This window comes from Thunnus albacares, chromosome 12 (genome assembly GCF_914725855.1).
Source record: "Thunnus albacares chromosome 12, fThuAlb1.1, whole genome shotgun sequence".
NCBI lineage: Eukaryota > Metazoa > Chordata > Actinopteri > Scombriformes > Scombridae > Thunnus > Thunnus albacares.
Window position 1 is genome coordinate 9,748,574 of NC_058117.1, and position 23,169 is coordinate 9,771,742.

At 36.8% G+C, this 23,169-nt stretch overlaps 1 protein-coding gene and 1 long non-coding RNA gene across 2 annotated transcripts in view; both read left to right on the top strand.

The window, feature by feature from the left end:
- The first annotated feature begins 1,706 nt into the window (after positions 1–1,706).
- LOC122993368 (complement factor H-like) overlaps positions 1,707–23,169 on the top strand; it is a 30,312-nt gene continuing 8,849 nt past the window's right edge. The window contains exons 1-11 of the mRNA XM_044367496.1: positions 1,707–1,810; positions 1,903–2,088; positions 4,971–5,135; positions 5,262–5,453; positions 6,369–6,446; positions 7,380–7,463; positions 8,391–8,468; positions 17,268–17,315; positions 17,584–17,745; positions 19,015–19,062; positions 19,331–19,492. Coding sequence (XP_044223431.1) covers positions 1,756–1,810; positions 1,903–2,088; positions 4,971–5,135; positions 5,262–5,453; positions 6,369–6,446; positions 7,380–7,463; positions 8,391–8,468; positions 17,268–17,315; positions 17,584–17,745; positions 19,015–19,062; positions 19,331–19,492 — 1,258 coding nt within the window. The 5' untranslated portion in view covers positions 1,707–1,755. The remainder of the gene's footprint in view (positions 1,811–1,902; positions 2,089–4,970; positions 5,136–5,261; positions 5,454–6,368; positions 6,447–7,379; positions 7,464–8,390; positions 8,469–17,267; positions 17,316–17,583; positions 17,746–19,014; positions 19,063–19,330; positions 19,493–23,169) is intronic.
- LOC122994597 lies at positions 19,533–22,699 on the top strand. Its single transcript, XR_006406632.1, has 3 exons — positions 19,533–19,751; positions 21,634–21,659; positions 21,827–22,699. It is a non-coding gene; the product is annotated as an uncharacterized LOC122994597 (long non-coding RNA).

The following is a 23,169-nucleotide window of genomic DNA, read 5'->3' on the forward strand; positions in this document are numbered from 1 at the left end:
CAAATATTCGTATGAAACTCACTATTTGTGCTTTGCCGAAAAATGTATTTGTATTCGGTCACACCCGTAGTACGCAGAAAATGAAACAAACTATATACTAAATACTACGGACTCAATCTTTTGCTCACTTGAACTACCTGAGAGAAGAAGCGTTCTGAAACCATCTGGAGGAGTCTGTGGTTGTCTTGATGCATTCAGGCTCTTGGCTTCTTTAAAAAGTATATACTAAATATGCATTCTAAATACTAAATACTCATAATAAAATGTATGTACTGTATAGCTCTATAAATATATACATTTTTCTTCTTTTATGTGAATCACTTTTACATTCTCTGCTTTTGAAAGTTATTTCAAAAGTGCTTAGGTGTAAGAAACTATGTAAGTTTCAATAATTCATATATTGCTGCAGATATTTTTAGCAACAAAATATTTTTAGTATTTTAGTTGATATTTTGTGAAAATGTTCTTTAATACAGTGTCAATCATTTTAAACAAGCTATGTATTTTTGGATTTCTATTTCTATTATATATTTCTATTTTTGCAAGGCAAAAAAACCCTTCAAATATCGCACCGAAAATATCTCATGGAAGTACTTAGAGGCACACTAATTTTTGTAATTGTACAAGAAGTGTTATCATGCCACCTACTGAACAATAAGGAAGAGAGCGGCAGCAATACATCTAAAGCAGGAGGCTTTTGTAACCAAACAACAGTGCTGTGAAAATCACAGGAAAGATCTTCAGTGAACATTCAAGTCTCCATCTGATGTACTGATGATAGACAGGAGTGAGAGTTGTGATATATGCTGCTCTGAAATAGCACATAAAGATACAACAGACGACAATCAAAGACTGACAAGGAGTTCAACTATAAGACCTCTCTGTCTCTACAGTCTGACCTTTGTCCTGGCCTTGTTTGGTATTTCAAAACGCTGACCTCTGATCACAACAGTCCGGGAAATCATTTTGAAATCTAAACAAATAAGTTAGTGTTGTGGGTTTAACAAAACATAGTAAACATGCCAAAGTTTGCTAGAACTGTATTCACATTCAAAGTTTACGTTTCCGTGTCTCACTATGTGGGCAAACGGCATTAAAACATACAAAACCCGAGCTCAGTCTAAAACCTTAAGGCACCAAATGTACATATCATCTTTGGTCAGGAAAGCAACAGCAGCTGTCACAATGCTGACTTGTCATCTGAAGAAGGTGTTTAAGTGTGCTTACTAACCTGGTTTATATGATTTGTTCAGTAAGATAACATCACAATATGGAGATCATATAATTTTGAAACACTGAATCATCATTACTACTTTTATTAGTACTTTCCCATAATTACTGTTAGAGGAATTCATAATTATCAGGTACTATCTTGTGAATATCATTTAGTATGTCATAATTCATAGTTACTATTTCATAAATCTGAGAAAATATATTGTGATTTTGATAAAAGTCATATCATGAAACATTGAAGTGTTCTTCCATGCTGTTTATCTCATGTAATACAAAGATCAATATGCATAAAAAATAGTAAAGAATCCTGTGAAAATTGTTTTGTAATGTGCTTTATATACTTGCATACTGCATTTTATCTCTATATTGGCTTCTGGCCCATGATGTCAAAATTACATTTGCGGGGTGTGTTTATTCATTGCTTCACTTTTCGGGGAAAGGCCCACAACAATTATTAACTGGTGGTGATCTGAACGAGGTGCTTCACTCTCCTTTGTAGTGAACATTTGAATTTCTGGCAAAATGTGCATCAGATATCTTGGATATCTTCTTCTGATTTGGTTTCCTGGATTACATGGTAAGAACATTCAGTTCTATCAACTAGACATTATCATTTATTGTTTTAAAAAGCATTTCAGTGTAGTGCTCTCTTACTTATCACTGTTTCAGCAAAAACAACATCTTGTCCTGCTCCTGAACTGGAAGATGGTTATTTTCTCCCTGAACGAAAGAATTATTTTGACAAAGACCAGGTAACTTATGCCTGCAATAAAGGAAGTAAGCCAGATGTGGAAGGTTGGTGGGCAACAAGCACATGTCAAGAGGGCAAATGGCATCCTGAACCAAAATGTATAGGTAAGTGTTCCATAAATATCTCCACTATTTGCTGTGAGTTGAAAAACTGATAGCCTGCAGCATGTTTTTCAAGGTAATGTCACCTTTCATGTTGTTGTTTTTTATATATATTCTGTGGAAACCTTGCAGTTTTATTCAATGTAGTCATCTATGCTGCAAATAGATGATTTTGTCCATCTGTCTCTGTGTGACTCTGTAGAGTAATAAAATACATTTAAATGTTATTATATTTCTGAATGATACTGTTCAATTATGAGTCCGTTGCTGCGCTGCCGGTGTAGCCTACTGTGTTGTGGCAAAGACTTTAAAAACAAAGTCTAAAGCAACAGTTCACCAGTGTGGAAAATGCACTTGTTTGCTTTCTTTCCAAGAGTTAGATGAGGAGATCAATAACATCTCATTTCGGTTTAGGCTACTCTGAAGCTGGAGTTAGGAGGTGATTAGCCTTGGTTAGCATAAAGACTGGAAATAGAGGGAAACACATATTATATCTAAGAAAATCACAGGAAAATCCAGAATCCGAATTGTGGGCAATGGCCGCAGGGCTGATGCAGGGATGGTGGTGTGGTCCTGTGGGTGTCCTGCCTTAACACCTTCTCCAGCTATTATTGCCATTATTATTACTAGTCATATCTCTATTATTATTATCTTTGTTATTATTATTGTTGTTGTTGTTATGCTTCTCTGTGTCTCTCTCCCCCCTCTCCCCCACCCACCTTCTTTCTCTCTCAACCCAACCCCCACCCACGTAGAGCCTGGTTCTGCTTGAGGTTCCTTCCCGTTAAAGGGAAGTTTTTCCTTGCTGCTGTCGCCAAGTGCTTGCTCATGGGGGAAATGTTGGTTCTCTCTAAGTTAAAGAGTACCATCTGGACCTGGGGTCCGTTTCACAAAGCAGGTTCAACAAACTCTGAGTCTAATCCTGAACTCTGAGTTGATCTACTCTGAGATAGGAAACTCCGAGTTTCCGGTTCCAGAACAGCTGATTTGAGTCAGTTTATTCAACTCGGAGTAGTTTCACCTGGAGTTAAGCGCGTGCACCACAACTATAAAAAGCCAGCATCAATTGAGCCCCGATTCAACGAGTCACCATGGCAACGGGGAAGCGGAGGGCTGCGTTTTTCGCCCCACTAAGGCTAGAAATCTTAATGCGATAATACGGCGAGTTTGAACATGTTTTCAAAAAGAAGTGCAACACCGCTGCAGCTGCAAAAGAGAGGGAGACGGCGTGGGAGAACATCGCTGCTCGGGTCAATGCGTAAGTTTAAATGTAGTCCTTTGCAATCACAATAATATTACAGAGGAAAACTGCTTGATTGGTCGCCTATTAATTTATTTTATTTAGGTCCAATCCCGCGAGGGAGAAGCGCACTTGGCAGCAGTTTAGGATAAAATATAAAAACATTGTTCAAACAGGTGAGACCTCGGCATAATCTCATGGGGGAACCTCACTTTGATCATGTTTTACATTGTAAAGTAAATATTAAGTGGCTGTTTGACTGTGCAGTTGTTTTATCCCCAACATAATGCTGGTTTCACACACATAAATGTCTTCTCATCTACATCATGTTCTGTTAAATAATTAATCCTATTTAAACTAACACAGACTTCTACTCAGCCAACAGAAAGAAGGCAGATGTCCGTAAAACGGGTGGTGGTCCAGCACCGCCACCTCTAACGGAGGCAGAGGAGCTGGCCATAAGCCAGAACATAGGAAGGCCAGTGGCTGGCTCCGACATTGTACAAAAAACTTCCGTTTGCAAAGAAACGCAGCGCAACACACAATATCTGCTTTGATGTGAGAGCATGATTACGATTGGTAATGTTGCAAATGTAAGGACGGATTAGGTTTTGTATGTAGATGATGGACTGTGACGTGAAACGGTACCGCTCCAAAAGATAATTGTCTGGAAATGCTAGAACATCTATGCGTGGTCTGATAACCATCTCTCAACGAATATTTAATTCTCTGCGCAGTAATGCTGCACCTTCATCCACTGGATCGTTATCAAAAGGACATGCCATGTTAGTGAAAAAGTCGCCACCTACTGTGCCTAATGGACTTCTAATATACTGACTCTGATTTTTTTAATGATTTTTTTAAATGACAGACGGCAGAACTAGGCTACGCCAAAACTCGCCTGCTGACTGAATGTATAAGGAAATCAAATGGAGTGTGTGGCTCTGAAAGAGGGCGGAGACTGAGAGAAACTCGAGGTTCATTGAGAAAAACCTGGTCCCGACCAGGTTAGGTTCATAGAGTCTGTTACTACGGTAACTGACCAAGAGCTTAAGTTACCCCTCTCTGTGAAACAGGCTAGAGTTACCCCTCTTTCTCTGGTTTGAGTTACCTCCCTTTTCGAAACGGAAAACTCAGAGTTTCCCTCATTTCAGGGTTAACAAACTCTGAGTTTTCACTAAACCCGCTTTGTGAAACGGACCCCTGCTCTGTGTGAAAAGTGCCCTGAGATCACTTTTGTTATGATTTAGAGCTATATAAATAAAATTGAATTGAACCACCAACAAGAGGACAAATACGTGAAATGTGAATGAAATTGCATTGAATTTACATACGTTACCTTTGCTTAACATACTTTACAAAAGACAGTCAAGACATCATGTTTAAATAATCACTCCAACCCTAACCCCATTTTTTTCTGGCAGTATTGAGTGTGCTACAATTAGTGTAATCCTATAAGCACAATCAAGGTACAATTAACAGCAAGTCTTTTAAGATATTTGTAATTATAGTCTATCCTTGTAGATAATACCATGAAAATATTGGCATTAAGGAAAAAAATAAATGCCAAAAGAGGTTAAAGACAGTCACAATGGTAAAAATGTTGTCACACTGTGTTTTTGTTTCTTTCTTTTCTTTTCCTCAGGCAAAGATGCCTGCACTTCACCAAATATACCCAATGCAAAATGCAAGTATGACAATGAATTAACAATAAGGGTAACATGTGACAAAGGATATATTATAAACGACAGCAGGAAAGCAACATCTACATGTGAAAATGGAACATGGTCCTCTCTGCCGGTCTGTGAGGGTAAGTCCAAATAAAATCAGTGTCTAAACTTTAATTCTTAGGTTTGAAAAACTCACTCTAACCACGTACCCACTAATTGGAGCACCTGTACCTATTCTTATTCATGTTTTATTGGTTTATTTACAGAAAGTCCTGAGGCATGCGGTGCGCCTCCTAAAATCCCCAACGCAGTAATCATTAATCAGGAATACCAGGATGTGTTTGCTGCAGATTCAGAAGTACAGTATGAATGTAAAGATGGATTTACTGTAGAAGGAGCAGACACCAAAAAAACCATCACTTGTGTCTCTAGCGAGTGGTCTACAGGCCCACCGTGCAGTAAGTGAACAATGTTGTGTGATATGCAGTGATGAAAATACTTTATACCCTGCCCCTGAGCAGAGATTGTCCAATCATAGCTAGAAACCATTGTCATGACTAGAGTGATACTCGGTATCTGAAGAGTTTGGAGGGTGTCTTTTTCAAAACCAAATACGCCATAGCACTGCTGTAACATAAACTGCAATCGTGAGCATCCCCAGCTTAATATCAGGCTATTGCTTTGGGGAAAGTTCACATTTCAGCAAAACACTGGAAAATGTATAATTAAGATTTTGGAATTGTTTGAAATGTTGTATCTATGGCCTATTGGGCAGAAAAATAAATATAACAAAGACGGTTAGAAAATCTGAGTATTTATGTCTATTCGTGCCTTGGATTGCCTAAAGGATCTAAGCGCCAGACTCAACTTGTATCTGATTGGTCGGCGGGCCTGCTCTAACATAAACTGCAATCGTGAGCATCCCCAGCTTAATATCAGGCTATTGCTTTGGGAAAGTTCACATTTCAGCAACTACAAATTAGTGTTGGCCAAATCCTCCAGTTGTTCCTCATCCTTAAATGTTTTTCTCTTGTAAAAGTGAAATGTACTGTATGAAAATACAAATATTGAAGCGTAAATCTAGCCACTGTGTCACTACTTACATAGTTAGCTTTCAGACCATCTGGGGCTCCTTTTCAAAGGAAGAATTGATTCTTTAAGATCCTCCTTAGTTAAGTTAGGCCAGTCCAATTTCCTTGCACATATGTTGCTATCCACAGACAATAGAATAGGTAAATTGCCTAAAAGGGTTTATGGTCAGATCCTAATTAATCTTCATGGAATCTAAAGAGGAATTGTATCAGCTGTGCATATGCATTGATCAAACCATGAGGTGTACTATATATCTAATGCCTTTTCTTTTTTCCAACCAGGCGGAGGAAGTGGATCTGCAGTGGGGGGAACAGGTGGCGGACACACTACATCTGCTGGCAGTGGGACACAACCTACAGGTGGAGGTGGTTTATTCATCTGTATTAAATACAATTTAGGATATCAGTTTAGCTAATCTCTGCATAGAATATTTCTATACTGTAATTAATAACTACTATTTTAACTAATTAAATTCAAACTTTGTTAAGGACACAGCTAACGGGGGTCCATAGAACAATAAAATACAATAAGACATAAAATAAATATATTTTAATATAGATGTCATGGTCAATGGTAGTAGGTTGATTTTAACTTGCAATTTACAGTGGTCCATGTTACTCAGTAAAACACTGGAAAATGTATAATTAAGATTTTGGAATTGTTTGAAATGTTGTATCTATGACCTATTGGGCAGAAAAATAAATATAACAAAGACGGTTAGAAAATCTGAGTATTTATGTCTATTTCTGCCTTGGATTGCCTAAAGGATCTAAGCGCCAGACTCAACTTGTATCTGATTGGTCGGTGGGCCTGCTCTAACATAAACTGCAATCGTGAGCATCCCCAGCTTAATATCAGGCTATTGCTTTGGGAAAGTTCACATTTCAGCAACTACAAATTAGTGTTGGCCAAATCCTCCAGTTGTTCCTCATCCTTAAATGTTTTTCTCTTGTAAAAGTGAAATGTACTGTATGAAAATACAAATATTGAAGCGTAAATCTAGCCACTGTGTCACTACTTACATAGTTAGCTTTCAGACCATCTGGGGCTCCTTTTCAAAGGAAGAATTGATTCTTTAAGATCCTCCTTAGTTAAGTTAGGCCAGTCCAATTTCCTTGCACATATGTTGCTATCCACAGACAATAGAATAGGTAAATTGCCTAAAAGGGTTTATGGTCAGATCCTAATTAATCTCCATGGAATCTAAAGAGGAATTGTATCAGCTGTGCATATGCATTGATCAAACCATGAGGTGTACTATATATCTAATGCCTTTTCTTTTTTCCAACCAGGCGGAGGAAGTGGATCTGCAGTGGGAGGAACAGGTGGCAGACACACTACATCTGCTGGCAGTGGGACACAACCTACAGGTGGAGGTGGTTTATTCATCTGTATTAAATACAATTTAGGATATCAGTTTAGCTAATCTCTGCATAGAATATTTCTATACTGTAATTAATAACTACTATTTTAACTAATTAAATTCAAACTTTGTTAAGGACACAGCTCACAGGGGTCCATAGAACAATAAAATACAATAAGACATAAAATAAATATATTTTAATATAGATGTCATGGTCAATGGTAGTAGGTTGATTTTAACTTGCAATTTACAGTGGTCCATGTTACTCAGTAAAACACTGGAAAATGTATAATTAAGATTTTGGAATTGTTTGAAATGTTGTATCTATGACCTATTGGGCAGAAAAATAAATATAACAAAGACAGTAAGAAAATCTGAGTATTTATGTCTATTTCTGCCTTGGATTGCCTAAAGGATCTAAGCGCCAGACTCAACTTGTATCTGATTGGTCGGCGGGCCTGCTCTAACATAAACTGCAATCGTGAGCATCCCCAGCTTAATATCAGGCTATTGCTTTGGGAAAGTTCACATTTCAGCAACTACAAATTAGTGTTGGCCAAATCCTCCAGTTGTTCCTCATCCTTAAATGTTTTTCTCTTGTAAAAGTGAAATGTACTGTATGAAAATACAAATATTGAAGCGTAAATCTAGCCACTGTGTCACTACTTACATAGTTAGCTTTCAGACCATCTGGGGCTCCTTTTCAAAGGAAGAATTGATTCTTTAAGAGCCTCCTTAGTTAAGTTAGGCCAGTCCAATTTCCTTGCACATATGTTGCTATCCACAGACAATAGAATAGGTAAATTGCCTAAAAGGGTTTATGGTCAGATCCTAATTAATCTCCATGGAATCTAAAGAGGAATTGTATCAGCTGTGCATATGCATTGATCAAACCATGAGGTGTACTATATATCTAATGCCTTTTCTTTTTTCCAACCAGGCAGAGGAAGTGGATCTGCAGTGGGGGGAACAGGTGGCGGACACACTACATCTGCTGGCAGTGGGACACAACCTACAGGTGGAGGTGGTTTATTCATCTGTATTAAATACAATTTAGGATATCAGTTTAGCTAATCTCTGCATAGAATATTTCTATACTGTAATTAATAACTACTACTTTAACTAATTAAATTCAAACTTTGTTAAGGACACAGCTCACAGGGGTCCATAGAACAATAATATACAATAAGACGCAAAATAAATATATTTTAATATAGATGTCATGGTCAATGGTAGTAGGTTGATTTTAACTTGCAATTTACAGTGGTCCATGTTACTCAGTGAAACACTGGAAAATGTATAATTAAGATTTTGGAATTGTTTGAAATGTTGTATCTATGACCTATTGGGCAGAAAAATAAATATAACAAAGACAGTAAGAAAATCTGAGTATTTATGTCTATTTCTGCCTTGGATTGCCTAAAGGATCTAAGCGCCAGACTCAACTTGTATCTGATTGGTCGACGGGCCTGCTTTCACCCATCATCACATCTGCTTTCATTGATCTGATGAAAAAAGAATACAATTTTAGAAAATTTAATTTAATTTTCCAATTATGTATTATTGTTTTTGTGTGAAAAAATTATATGGACCTACCTATCAGAGATGTTACCTGAACAATTATCCATGAGTTATTTTCTGTTAACTCTGTGCAGGATCATTCTGTGTCATCAATCCTGCTCAATTGTTTGGGAGAGGTTTTGAACTTTATGGAGTTCAATACATGACGGAAGGAGAGGAGAAGTACATTCCTTGTGGTCAGGATCATTACAGCTTCTTTCGATGCACTAATGGACAGATTAGTGTTACTGCGTGTAAGTATATAAATTAGCACTTTATATTTTAATTTACATTAATGCTTTTAGTTTCAGCCTATTTATTGTCAGCTATCATGTATATTAACTTTCCAGCATCTGATTCACTAAAAGTATGATAGATGATGAAAAAATGTCAAAGAATACACTATAAGGGAACTTTAACTTGAGTATTTAAAGGAGAAGCTGAGCATTATTCTATATTTTTCTAATTGTTAAGAAATCCCATGAAAAGAAAAGAACCAAAACCAACAAGTAATTGATCTTTCTTATATGTATTTGCCTGTGCTGCTGAAACTTGATATATCTTATTGCTCTGTGCCACACAGCTCCATTGTTGTTCAAAAACTATTACAAACACATAATTGAGCCACAACAATGCACCTGGTGACATGTTCCTTTATTATGATGAACCTGTTCACAGTAGTTTATTTCATGTCAGTCACACATACGATGTCCTGATGCTCAATATTGCACCTAATGAAGTTATTATAACTGAGGTTCACCAACAAAGAACGTCTCACTCAATACAATTTCCTGTGCCACCTATAGGTGTGTCTATCCCCTTTCTCTCCTGTTGGTCTGTTTGTTTCAAGTTTGTTTTTATGCACTCAGACAGACTGATCTTCATAACATCACATTGTAGTTATTTTCTGTATCTGACCATCATGGTTATGAGTTGGTCCTCAATCCATCAGACAGCGACATGTTTGATGATCGATCCATCGTTTTGGAGTCTGCTCAATCAATAGCTGTCTCTCGACCCATTCAAAGGTCCATGTACTTCAGTGAGATATTGTCCTTTACTCCCCCATCCAGCATCAATGAAATCTCACCTTAATCCATGATCCCAGATAGAGACTAAACTGTCCATGGAAGTCCACCACTCTGTCAGACATCACACATCCAGTCAGCCTAGCTCGCCACAACTCCACTCCACCTCACATGCCAAACATGTCCGACTGGACAGTTGTTCGCTTGCAGCGTGCTGTCAGGGATATGAGATTTGTTTTCAATGTAACAACAAGGCCAAACGAATCCAACTTTATATAGACTCCATGTCCACCTCTCAAATCCTCCCCTGCTTCCAGGTTCATTACTCCACTTCCACGCAGAACAGAGAAGAGCTGCTTCAAACCTCTTCAGCCTTCACTCGTATCTTCTCCCTTTGTGTCTAATCTGTCTAATCTCTCTTCTTCTTTTTCACCCTTTCATTCCAGCATCTTTTCCTCTTTCCTTACTTCAGCCACTACTAATATTGCCCTCTTGGCTCTTTCAGCCTCCTCTCACTCTATCCATTTTCTAGTGATTTATCCTTCACCCCCCCCCCCCCCCAATCTATACCCTCTCCTCCCCCCAAACTCCAGGACATTTTCCTTCCCTGCCACGCCTCTATGACCAACAGCTTTTTACCTTTAGCCTCCGTCATGCCCCCCGTTCACCCAGTTTCTCACCATTCTGAACCATACTGCTGTTGTTTGGCTTGCAGCCTACATGGCTCCTCCGCCTACAGTTCAATTCTCCAGAGCAGCAACCAGAGAGGTGAAGACCCATCGTTTGCCAGGACAGCAGCATAGTTTGTAGTAATTGCAATGATTCTGAAGTTTTTTCCACACTTGTTCCTTGTGTCACAGTCCCCACGTTTGCCCCCATAACCTCACCAAGCATCATTTATGACTCTAAATACCTCAAAAAATCTTTTCATGGAATTTGTTGACACTAAGGACAAATATAGATTAACACCAGTCTTGTCCTTAAAGAACAGAACTGATTTTCCTCTGTAGGTGCAGTCATGCAGAAAATTAGTGAATCAGACTTTAAAAAACAAAAGTTTGTGTGAATTAACCTGCCTACTAAAATATTAACTGATTTACTGCTGTTATTGGGTTATTTTTAGGTTGTAATGGTTATAATCGCCACCATGTAAGTGTTATTCTTCACTCTACTTTTCAAAGAAATAGATTATTATTATCATTAATTAATTGTTTTGTATATTCAGTATTGGATAACACTTAATTTTAACATTATTTTATCCAGCAGTTTGACAAAATTCAACAGTTAACATTTTTTATTGTCTGTGTTGTAACCAGGTACTGTGCTCGACACTACGGCCACTTTTTGGATAATTCATCACCAACTGACATCAAAAATCAAATTGGAAACTTTTGAAATATTTACACCAGAAAACAACTGCACCCAAAAAAAATTGTATTTGACACGTTATTGATGTTTTTTCATTTTGAATTAAAATATATAAACACAGTGTTAAAGCAGATTGTTCTGAGACTATCAGCTGTAACATATGATTGGAGCTCTAATACACTAATAACATGATCAATACTTTAAATACATAAATAAAATGTTTATGACCTACAATTGTCTGAATAAAATTCTCCATAGAAATTTAAACACAGACTTTTGTATTATTTTGTCTACAAACTGTGTACAACAGTCATGCCAGTAAATATGGATATATCAGTAAGTATTGTTCTTCTTATATTTATATATGTGAGGCAGCATCACTGCAGAGTATGCAGACACTTGGACAGACAGACTCACAAAGTTGTTCAAAGTAGTTTAAAACAGAAAGCACAGCTGTCCAAAAACAATTTACAGTCTGTCTGGTTTTCCATATAAAACCATGTGTGACATTGTGAACGGAGAATGTGGTGACCGCTGGACCTCAAAAATGTCAATTCAACTTAAATGAGACACAATCTCTCCTTGACGACATATTTGTATTTGATTACTTAAAGATCTTCCCCCAAACATGTTTTAAGACAAATAAAAATACTCTGCTCTTAATAATTGTGTCTGATATGATTTTTCCACAAACATCCAAGTAACTAAAGTTCTTAAAGTTACATCTCCTCCTTCATCCTTTATTACAAAAATCCACAATTTATGAATATTATTCAAGCACATTCCTCCATGAAGTTGCAGCTATTCTCCTAAAATGAGGACTAATAATTGGAATGATGTGATAAAATTATCTCATTATCTCAAAAAAAATATTTGTTTAGTCAGTCTTTTGATCCAGAAGAGTGCAACTTGTCATTGAATCACATAGTTCAGTCTCATAAACTCGGACCAGATGGAGGTAACTCACTCATGCTGTACGTGAGATGATGAATGTGAATATTTGAAGGTTTAGTCTACATAAAATTCCATAAACCTTTCATTACTTCACTCAAGCAAAGTATTTGCTCTAGTTGAGTCTCATTCTCACATACAGTAACTGTAGAATATCCATGGGGATCTGAGCATCCATCTCCTCAGATGGGTATTGAATGTGTGTGAAGTTCTCAGAAGCAACTGATGGTAAAAATGTGTTTTTAGATATTCTGTTAATCCAGGAAATGGTGAGGATCAGCTTGATAAATAGTTTGATCAGGGCAGGCACAAGACTGACCTCTGATCACACCAATCCAGTAAATCCTTTTGAAATTTGGACTTTAAATAATCAAATTGATTTTTGTTCAGAGCTCTCTAGCAGGTGATCTGTATGGTAGTGTGGTTGCTTCACTCTAGTGACAAATTAATCATTGTCACAGGCCTTTCTGAGACAGATTAACAAATGTGGAATTAATACAATAAATACAAAAAGTGTGCTGCTCTTTGAAGTGAATAATATGACATTAAATGAATAGATTTACTGAACTCTATCATCTGAAGTCAGGAATCATTACTGATCACAAAACTGTTCTGTGATGTAAAACAAAATCATGTTTGTTAGGAAGCTCATGTAAACAAGATACTCTTGTAAAAGTGACTGATCTGAATCTACAGTGTTTCAAACATTGTCTTTCTCATAACAACAATCATTTGAATTTCTTAAGTAATTTTAACAAAAGTGCTGATGTAAAACCAAGACTTTCTGTATGCTTCAGAAGAAGAAAGATTCAACTAAGTGTGTATAATGATACTGATTTAATAAACCTATAATGTATAAAATGTAACTTAGTGTATATGTGTGTTTTTTCTCCTTTTCTGTATGTGGAGGTTTGTCCAAGTAGCCTATTTTCCCAACTTTGTTTACGATCCAGCGTAACAGCATGATGTCTGACTGTTTACTCCACAAACATTTTGGGGGGAAAGTCCTAAACAATAATTAACTGATTTGGATCTGAACTAGACTCTTAGTTCCAATTTTTCATGGGATGATTTCACTCCTGACAAAATGCGCATCAGTTATCTTGGATTTGTTCTTCTGATCTGGTTTCCTGGAGCGCTACATGGTAAGAACATTGAATACTGTCACATACAACCATTTACATTTGTTAAAAACAAACTTTCTGTAGAATAATTGTGCTTTCTATTTCATTTTAGGACAAAGCGCACCACAGTCCTGCAGTGCTCCCAGCCTGGATGGTGGTTTCTTCGCCCCAAAGCAAGAGACTTATCCTCATGGAGCACAGCTGACCTATACCTGTGGTACTGGACGTAAAGCAACAGTGAAGGGATTGTGGGCAACAAGCACATGTCAAAATGGCAAATGGTCTCATGAACCACAATGTATAGGTAGGTGTTTCCTAAATATCTCTACTGTTGTGCGGCTCTATGGCAATGTCAGTCTGTCATTGGGTCCACTATTTCGGTCCAGACTCAGAAATCTCAGCAACTTTAGATGCGTTACAATGAAATTCTGTACTGTTCATGGTTCCCAGAGGATGAATCCTTAATGACTCTGATTCCCTGAGTTCTCCCTCCAGTGCCACCATGAGGCCCACATTTGTGTGCTTGAGTGAAATGTCTCAACACTTTCTTGGATGCATTGTCATGACATTTTGTGTACATATTCATATCTCATAAAAAGTAAAAAGTATCTAGAAAAAGTTTCCTGATGACATCAGCACGTTCAGTGTTCTTCTTGGTAAAATTGAGAGTGAGCTTCAACTGTATCAAAAGCTCTAAAACTTAAACATTTCAATCTTTCACAGTATTTCAAGTATAAAATGTCTTTCATGAGAAATAATCAGACGACTTTATCAACCTCTTATAAAAAAGACATGAAACAAAACATATAAAAATATTGAATAATGTTTACTGAAACACTGGTTGTTTAGAAAATAAAAGAGCATTTAAATTTATAATATGTAAATATTCTGCATGAAAATGTCAAAAACAACTAGATCTATGTTATATATATGTTATATTTGTTGAGTTGTGTACTTACATTTTCCCAAATTTTTCCAACAATTTTCAAATCCAGAGAAATCTGTAATTTTAATCAAGGTAACGGTCCGCTTCATTTGGTCGCCTGTCAATGACATCACACCCCCTCTACCAAAGAGTTGTGCGCGTATACTCTTGACGCGTTGTGGTTGTTCGACAAAAACTGTTATAAATGGACTTTTATTCAGTTTTAAGCCACATTATCATGATAAACTTTTAAGATCTTGGTCGTTTTAACTATATCATTTATCATCAGACGTCTCGATCTCAAGGTATCAGAGAAACAAGCTGAGCAAATGTTAATAGCATCTCAGCTAACAGCCCCTTCCGGACATCCGGTGCCAGCCAAACAGCGTCAGAGCAACATTGATTTTTATCATGAAACTGCTTTATTCACTGTCTTTACCTTTTTAATCACCGGGGCCATTTCGTTTTGGAGAGGAGGAGACCTCTGCAGATAATTCAGCTTCTAGTAAAAACATCCTGATCGATGAACACTGAAGGAATCATAACCTGAAGAATCTGGTTGTTTAACAATGAAGACAACAACTTCCATGATCCCACGATACTGCACACCTTCATCACACTCCATCTTTGTTATTGTTTTGACTGAGAGACCCCTAGCGACTGAAATTACATATTGTGCGTTTAATGCAATAAACCTCTATAATGACATTTATTGGTACTATGCTAGTTTCAAAATGGGGTTCCAAACATGGGGTTTGGGACACCTGCAAGAGTCATGAGATGAATCTAAGCAGTCGCCAGTAGAGAATTAAAAAAAAAATTGTTTTATTTTTCAGACTTTTGACTGTAATGTTTGCGTCTATATCATGAAAATCTGTATAGTTTAACATCTTTAGGCCTCTGAAACAGATAAGGGAACATCACTCTTAAATTGACTGTTCTCAACTTGTGATGAGGGGTTGCAAGTAGATATCACTTCACATTTAGAAAGTATCTATATTATACATTTATAAAAATGGTTCTGTAAAAATGTTGACTATAGTTTTGTTCTTTTTTTCATCAGATGAAAAAGCCTGCATTCCACCAACTATCCCTCATGCAAAATACACTGAAAACTCAAATGGTTGGTATGAAAATGGACACATAATAAGAATAACATGTGACAAAGGATATCAAGATAAAAACCAGGATGCCACTGCTGAATGTATAAATGGAACATGGTCCTCTGTGCCGGTCTGTGAGAGTAAGTCTGTGAGATGTGTTACTCAAGTTAGTTGTGAAAACATAATTACAGTAACCACAATAATATCTGTGTCTAAATCTGAAACCTATCTCATACATCTGGACAACTTTTCCTCTTCTAAGTTATGATATATTTGTTTATTTTTACAGAAAGTCTCCAAGCATGCGGTGCGCCTCCTAAAATCCCCCACGCAGTAATCATTAATCAGGAATACCAGGATGTGTTTGCTGCAGATTCAGAAGTCAAGTATGAATGTGAAGATGGATATACTGTAGAAGGAGCAGACACCACAAAAACCATCATTTGTATTGCTGGAAACTGGACTACAGGCCCATCATGCAGTAAGTGGACAATATTGAGATATGCAGTAATGGAGATACGTTGTATTGTTGTAATAACTACTATTTTAACTAATTAAATTCAAACTTTGTTAAGGACACAGCTCACGGGGGTCCATAGAACAATAAAATACAATAAGACATAAAATAAATATATTTTAATATAGATGTCATGATCAATGGTTGTAGGTTGATTTTAACTTGCAATTTACAGTGGTCCATGTTACTCAGTAAAACACTGGAAAATGTATAATTAAGATTTTGGAATTGTTTGAAATGTTGTATCTATGACCTATTGGGCAGAAAAATAAATATAACAAAGACGGTTAGAAAATCTGAGTATTTATGTCTATTTCTGCCTTGGATTGCCTAAAGGATCTAAGCGCCAGACTCAACTTGTATCTGATTGGTCGGTGGGCCTGCTCTCACCCATCATCACATCTGCTTTCATTGATCTGATGAAAAAAGAATACAATTTTAGAAAATTTAATTTAATTCTCCGATAATGTATTATTGTTTTTTGTGTGAAAAAATTAACTGTGAAACATTATATGGACCTATTTTAACGATCTAAAGCTCACGGTCTGAAGCACACGGCGCAGGTAGATTTAGGGTGTGTCCAAATCCTCATGTTCAGTCATGGAGTAACAGGTAAAATCAGCTTGGTTTTAATTGCTGAAAGTATGGAAACCTGATCACTGTGCTCTCAAAAATGTTAAAGAATATTTGTTAAATATTGTTCAAAAAACAAATAATTAATTTTAATCATGTAAAGAATCATTAACACAGTTCTCAGGACTAGATCAGCTCTCCAAGGTGCTGATCCTGCTGCTGGCAGCAGCTAGAAGCTGTCCAGAGTTCTTTCCTCCTTTCGTTTAATCATCGTTTTCATCTCATGTGTTCCTCATGTCATCAGGTATTGATGCAGAAGGAAAGTAGATCTGTGTCTGATCCTTTGTTGTCCGTCTGTTTAATACGTGCGTGTATTGCCACGATTTGGTCAAATAATTAGACAATTTTATCCGTCATTACTAACCATTATGACATGTATTTTTTAAAATATGTTGACATACACAATAATAATCTTTCATGTTGTAAATCTTTTATTTGTAATCTTTTGAATGTATGTGCGCTGCTGCGTGTCCGTGTGTGTGTAACAAGCAGAGCGTTTGTTGACAGACATCACTCTGGATCAGATAGAAATGGATGCCAAATAACATCCCAAAGTCAGACTAACTGGTGTGTCTTCTGTATAAGTATATATGCTCTGTTTCTTTCAGGATCTTCTACCACTTCTGACAGAGACAGTAGACCTCTATTCACAACAAGTAAATCATTCACATTCATTGCTCCTTTTACATCACTTGTATCAGACTTGTTTGGTTTTTGTTTGTATTGCTTGGTGTAACTAGTCAAATATATTTTCACTTGCTGACCAGTTACTGGAATGAAAAAGCTGAATTTATGGATATGAATATGAATTTATTCAAAAGAGACCTGTAACAAAACAAGGATTGAGTTCATTTTTTTAAATCTCTGACCCCTCAGCAACACACAACATACTGACAATCTTAAATAACTTGTTTTTTATTTCAGTCGACAATTGTGGAGACCACCCAAGTGTTCCACATGGTGATGTTGTGGTAAAGGAACAAATTTATTTGAAATACCAGTGTCAGAAGTATTACAAAAGGGAGGGACCAGAGACAGTGGTGTGTCACAACGATGGTACTTGGTCAAAACTACCCGTCTGCAAAGGTATGAACAAGTCAATACGACAACTCTTCATTTCAAAAAGTCTATCAGAGATGTTACCTGAACAATTATACATGAGTTATTTTCTGTTAACTCTGTGCAAAGTCATTCTGTGTCATCAATCCTGATGAATTGGTTGGGAGACGTTTTGACTTTGACTTTTTAACTTTGTTAAGGACACAGCTCACGGGGGTCCATAGAACAATAAAATACAATAAGACATAAAATAAATATATTTTAATATAGATGTCATGATCAATGGTTGTAGGTTGATTTTAACTTGCAATTTACAGTGGTCCCTGTTACTCAGTAAAACACTGGAAAATGTATAATTAAGATTTTGGAATTGTTTGAAATGTTGTATCTATGGCCTATTGGGCAGAAAAATAAATATAACAAAGACGGTTAGAAAATCTGAGTATTTATGTCTATTCGTGCCTTTTATTGCCTAAAGGATCTAAGCGCCAGACTCAACTTGTATCTGATTGGTCGGCGGGCCTGCTCTCACCCATCATCACATCTGCTTTCATTGATCTGATGAAAAAAGAATACAATTTTAGAAAATTTAATTTAATTTTCCGATAATGTATTATTGTTTTTTGTGTGAAAAAATTAACTGTGAAACATTATATGGACCTATTTTAACGATCTAAAGCTCACGGTCTGAAGCACACGGCGCAGGTAGATTTAGGGTGTGTCCAAATCCTCATGTTCAGTCATGGAGTAACAGGTAAAATCAGCTTGGTTTTAATTGCTGAAAGTATGGAAACCTGATCACTGTACTCTCAAAAATGTTAAAGAATATTTGTTAAATATTGTTCAAAAAACAAATAATTAATTTTAATCATGTAAAGAATCATTAACACAGTTCTCAGGACTAGATCAGCTCTCCAAGGTGCTGATCCTGCTGCTGGCAGCAGCTAGAAGCTGTCCAGAGTTCTTTCCTCCTTTCGTTTAATCATCGTTTTCATCTCATGTGTTCCTCATGTCATCAGGTATTGATGCAGAAGGAAAGTAGATCTGTGTCTGATCCTTTGTTGTCTGTGTCTGATCCTTTGTTGTCCGTCTGTTTAATACGTGCGTGTATTGCTACGATTTGGTCAAATAATTAGACAATTTTATCCGTCATTACTAACCATTATGACATGTATTTTTTAAAATATGTTGACAGACATCACTCTGGATCAGATAGAAATGGATGCCAAATAACATCCCAAAGTCAGACTAACTGGTGTGTCTTCTGTATAAGTATATATGCTCTGTTTCTTTCAGGATCTTCTACCACTTCTGACAGAGACAGTAGACCTCTATTCACAACAAGTAAATCATTCACATTCATTGCTCCTTTTACATCACTTGTATCAGACTTGTTTGGTTTTTGTTTGTATTGCTTGGTGTAACTATTCAAATATATTTTCACTTGCTGACCAGTTACTGGAATGAAAAAGCTGAATTTATGGATATGAATATGAATTTATTCAAAAGAGACCTGTAACAAAACAAGGATTGAGTTCATTTTTTTAAATCTCTGACCCCTCAGCAACACACAACATACTGACAATCTTAAATAACTTGTTTTTTATTTCAGTCGACAATTGTGGAGACCACCCAAGTGTTCCACATGGTGATGTTGTGGTAACGGAACGAATGTATTTGAAATACCAGTGTCAGAAGTATTACAAATACGAGGGACCAGAGACAGTGGTGTGTCACAACGATGGTACTTGGTCAAAACTACCCGTCTGCAAAGGTATGAACAAGTCAATACGACAACTCTTCATTTCAAAAAGTCTATCAGAGATGTTACCTGAACAATTATCCATGAGTTATTTTCTGTTAACTCTGTGCAAAGTCATTCTGTGTCATCAATCCTGATGAATTGGTTGGGAGAGGTTTTGAACTTTCTGGAGTTCAATACATGACAGAAGGAGAGGAGACGTACATTTATTGTGGTTGGGATCGTTACAGCCTGTTTCGATGCACTCATAGACAGATTAGTTTCACTGCGTGTAAGTATATAAATTAGCACTTAATATTTTAATTTGCATTAATGCTTTTAGTTTCAGCCTATTTATTGTCAGCTATCATGTATATTAACTTTCCAGCATCTGATTCACTAAAAGTATGATAGATGATGAAAAAATGTCAAAGAATACACTATAAGGTAACTTTAACTTGAGTATTTAAAGGAGAAGCTGAGCATTATTCTATATTTTTCTAATTGTTAAGAAATCCCATGAAAAGAAAAGAACCAAAACCAACAAGTAATTGATCCTTCTTATATGTATTTGCCTGTGCTGCTGAAACTTGATATATCTTATTGCTCTGTGCCACACAGCTCCATTGTTGTTCAAAAACTATTACAAACACATAATTGAGCCACAACAATGCACCTGGTGACATGTTCCTTTATTATGATGAACCTGTTCACAGTAGTTTATTTCATGTCAGTCACACATACGATGTCCTGATGCTCAATATTGCACCTAATGAAGTTATTATAACTGAGGTTCACCAACAAAGAACGTCTCACTCGATACAATTTCCTGTGCCACCTATAGGTGTGTCTATCCCCTTGTTTGTTTCAAGTTTGTTTTGATGCACTCAGACAGACTGATCTTCATAACATCACATTGTAGTTATTTTCTGTATCTGACCATCACGGTTATGAGTTGGTCCTCAATCCATCAGACAGCGACATGTTTGATGATCGATCCATCGTTTTGGAGTCTGCTCAATCAATAGCTGTCTCTCGACCCATTCAAAGGTCCATGTACTTCAGTGAGATATTGTCCTTTACTCCCCCATCCAGCATCAATGAAATCTCACCTTAATCCATGATCCCAGATAGAGACTAAACTGTCCATGGAAGTCCACCACTCTGTCAGACATCACACATCCAGTCAGCCTAGCTCGCCACAACTCCACTCCACCTCGCATGCCAAAGATGTCCGACTGGACAGTTGTTCGCTTGCAGCGTGCTGTCAGGGATATGAGATTTGTTTTCAATGTAACAACAAGGCCAAACAAATCCAACTTTATAAAGTCTCCATGTCCACCTCTCAAATCCTCCCCTGCTTCCAGGTTCATTACTCCACTTCCACACAGAACAGAGAAGAGCTGCTTCAAACCTCTTCAGCCTTCACTCGTATCTTCTCCCTTTGTGTCTAATCTGTCTCATCTCTCTTCTTCTTTTTCACCCTTTCATTCCAGCATCTTTTCCTCTTTCCTTACTTCAGCCACTACTAATATTGCCCTCTTGGCTCTTTCAGCCTCCTCTCACTCTATCCATTTTCTAGTGATTTATCCTTCACACACCCCCCCTCCCCAATCTACACCCTCTCCTCCCCCCAGACTCCAGGACATTTTCCTTCCCTGCCACGCCTCTATGACCAACAGCTTTTTACCTTTAGCCTCCGTCATGCCCCCCGTTCGCCCCGTTTCTCACCATTCTGAACCATACTGCTGTTGTTTGGCTTGCAGCCTACATGGCTCCTCTGCCTACAGATCAATTTTCCAGAGCAGCAACCAGAGAGGTGAAGACCCATCGTTTGCTAGGACAGCAGCATAGTTTGTAGTAATTGCAATGATTCTGAAGTTTTTTCCACACTTGTTCCTCGTGTCACAGTCCCCACGTTTGCCCCCATAACCTCACCAAGCATCATTTATGACTCTAAATACCTCAAAAAATCTTTTCATGGAATTTGTTGACACTAAGGACAAATATAGATTAACACCAGTCTTGTCCTTAAAGAACAGAACTGACTTTCCTCTGTAGGTGCAGTCATGCAGAAAATTAGTGAATCAGACTTTAAAAAACAAAAGTTTGTGTGAATTAACCTGCCTACTAAAATATTAACTGATTTACTGCTGTTATTGGGTTATTTTTAGGTTGTACTGGTTATTATCACCAACAAGTAAGTGTTATTCTTCACTCTACTTTTCAAAGAAATAGATTATTATTATCATTAATTAATTGTTTTGTATATTCAGTATTGGATAACACTTAATTTTAACATTATTTTATCCAGCAGTTTGACAAAATTCAACAGTTAACATTTTTTATTGTCTGTGTTGTAACCAGGGACTGTGCTCAACACGACAGCCACTTTTTGGATAATTCATCACCAACTGACATCAAAAATCAAGTTGGAAACTTTTGAAATATTTCCACCAGAAAACAACTGCACCCAAAAAAAATTGTATTTGATTTTTTTCAAACACGTTATTGATGTTTTTTCATTTTGAATTAAAATATATAAACACAGTGTTAAAGCAGATTGTTCTGAGACTATCAGCTGTAACGTATGACTGGAGCTCTAATACACTAATAACATGATCAATACTTTAAATACATAAATAAAATGTTTATGACCTACAATTGTCTGAATAAAATTCTCCATAGAAATTTAAACACAGACTTTTGTATTATTTTGTCTACAAACTGTGTACAACAGTCATGCCAGTAAATATGGATATATCAGTAAGTATTGTTCTTCTTATATTTATATATGTGAGGCAGCATCACTGCAGAGTATGCAGACACTTGGACAGACAGACTCACAAAGTTGTTCAAAGTAGTTTAAAACAGAAAGCACAGCTGTCCAAAAACAAATTACAGTCTGTCTGGTTTTCCATATAAAACCATGTGTGACGTTGTGAACGGAGAATGTGGTGACCGCTGGACCTCAAAAATGTCAATTCAACTTAAATGAGACACAATCTCTCCTTGACGACATATTCGTGTTTGATTACTTAAAGATCTTCCCCCAAACATGTTTTAAGACAAATAAAAATACTCTGCTCTTAATAATTGTGTCTGATATGATTTTTCCACAAACATCCAAGTAACTAAAGTTCTTAAAGTTACATCTCCTCCTTCATCCTTTATTACAAAAATCCACAATTTATGAATATTATTCAAGCACATTCCTCCATGAAGTTGCAGCTATTCTCCTAAAATGAGGACTAATAATTGGAATGATGTGATAAAATTATCTCATTATCTCAAAAAAATATTTGTTTAGTCAGTCTTTTGATCCAGAAGAGTGCAACTTGTCATTGAATCACATAGTTCAGTCTCATAAACTCGGACCAGATGGAGGTAACTCACTCATGCTGTACGTGAGATGATGAATGTGAATATTTGAAGGTTTAGTCTACATAAAATTCCATAAACCTTTCATTACTTCACTCAAGCAAAGTATTTGCTCTAGTTGAGTCTCATTCTCACATACAGTAACTGTAGAATATCCATGGGGATCTGAGCATCCATCTCCTCAGATGGGTATTGAATGTGTGTGAAGTTCTCAGAAGCAACTGATGGCAAAAATGTGTTTTTAGATATTCTGTTAATCCAGGAAATGGTGAGGATCAGCTTGATAAATAGTTTGATCAGGGCAGGCACAAGACTGACCTCTGATCACA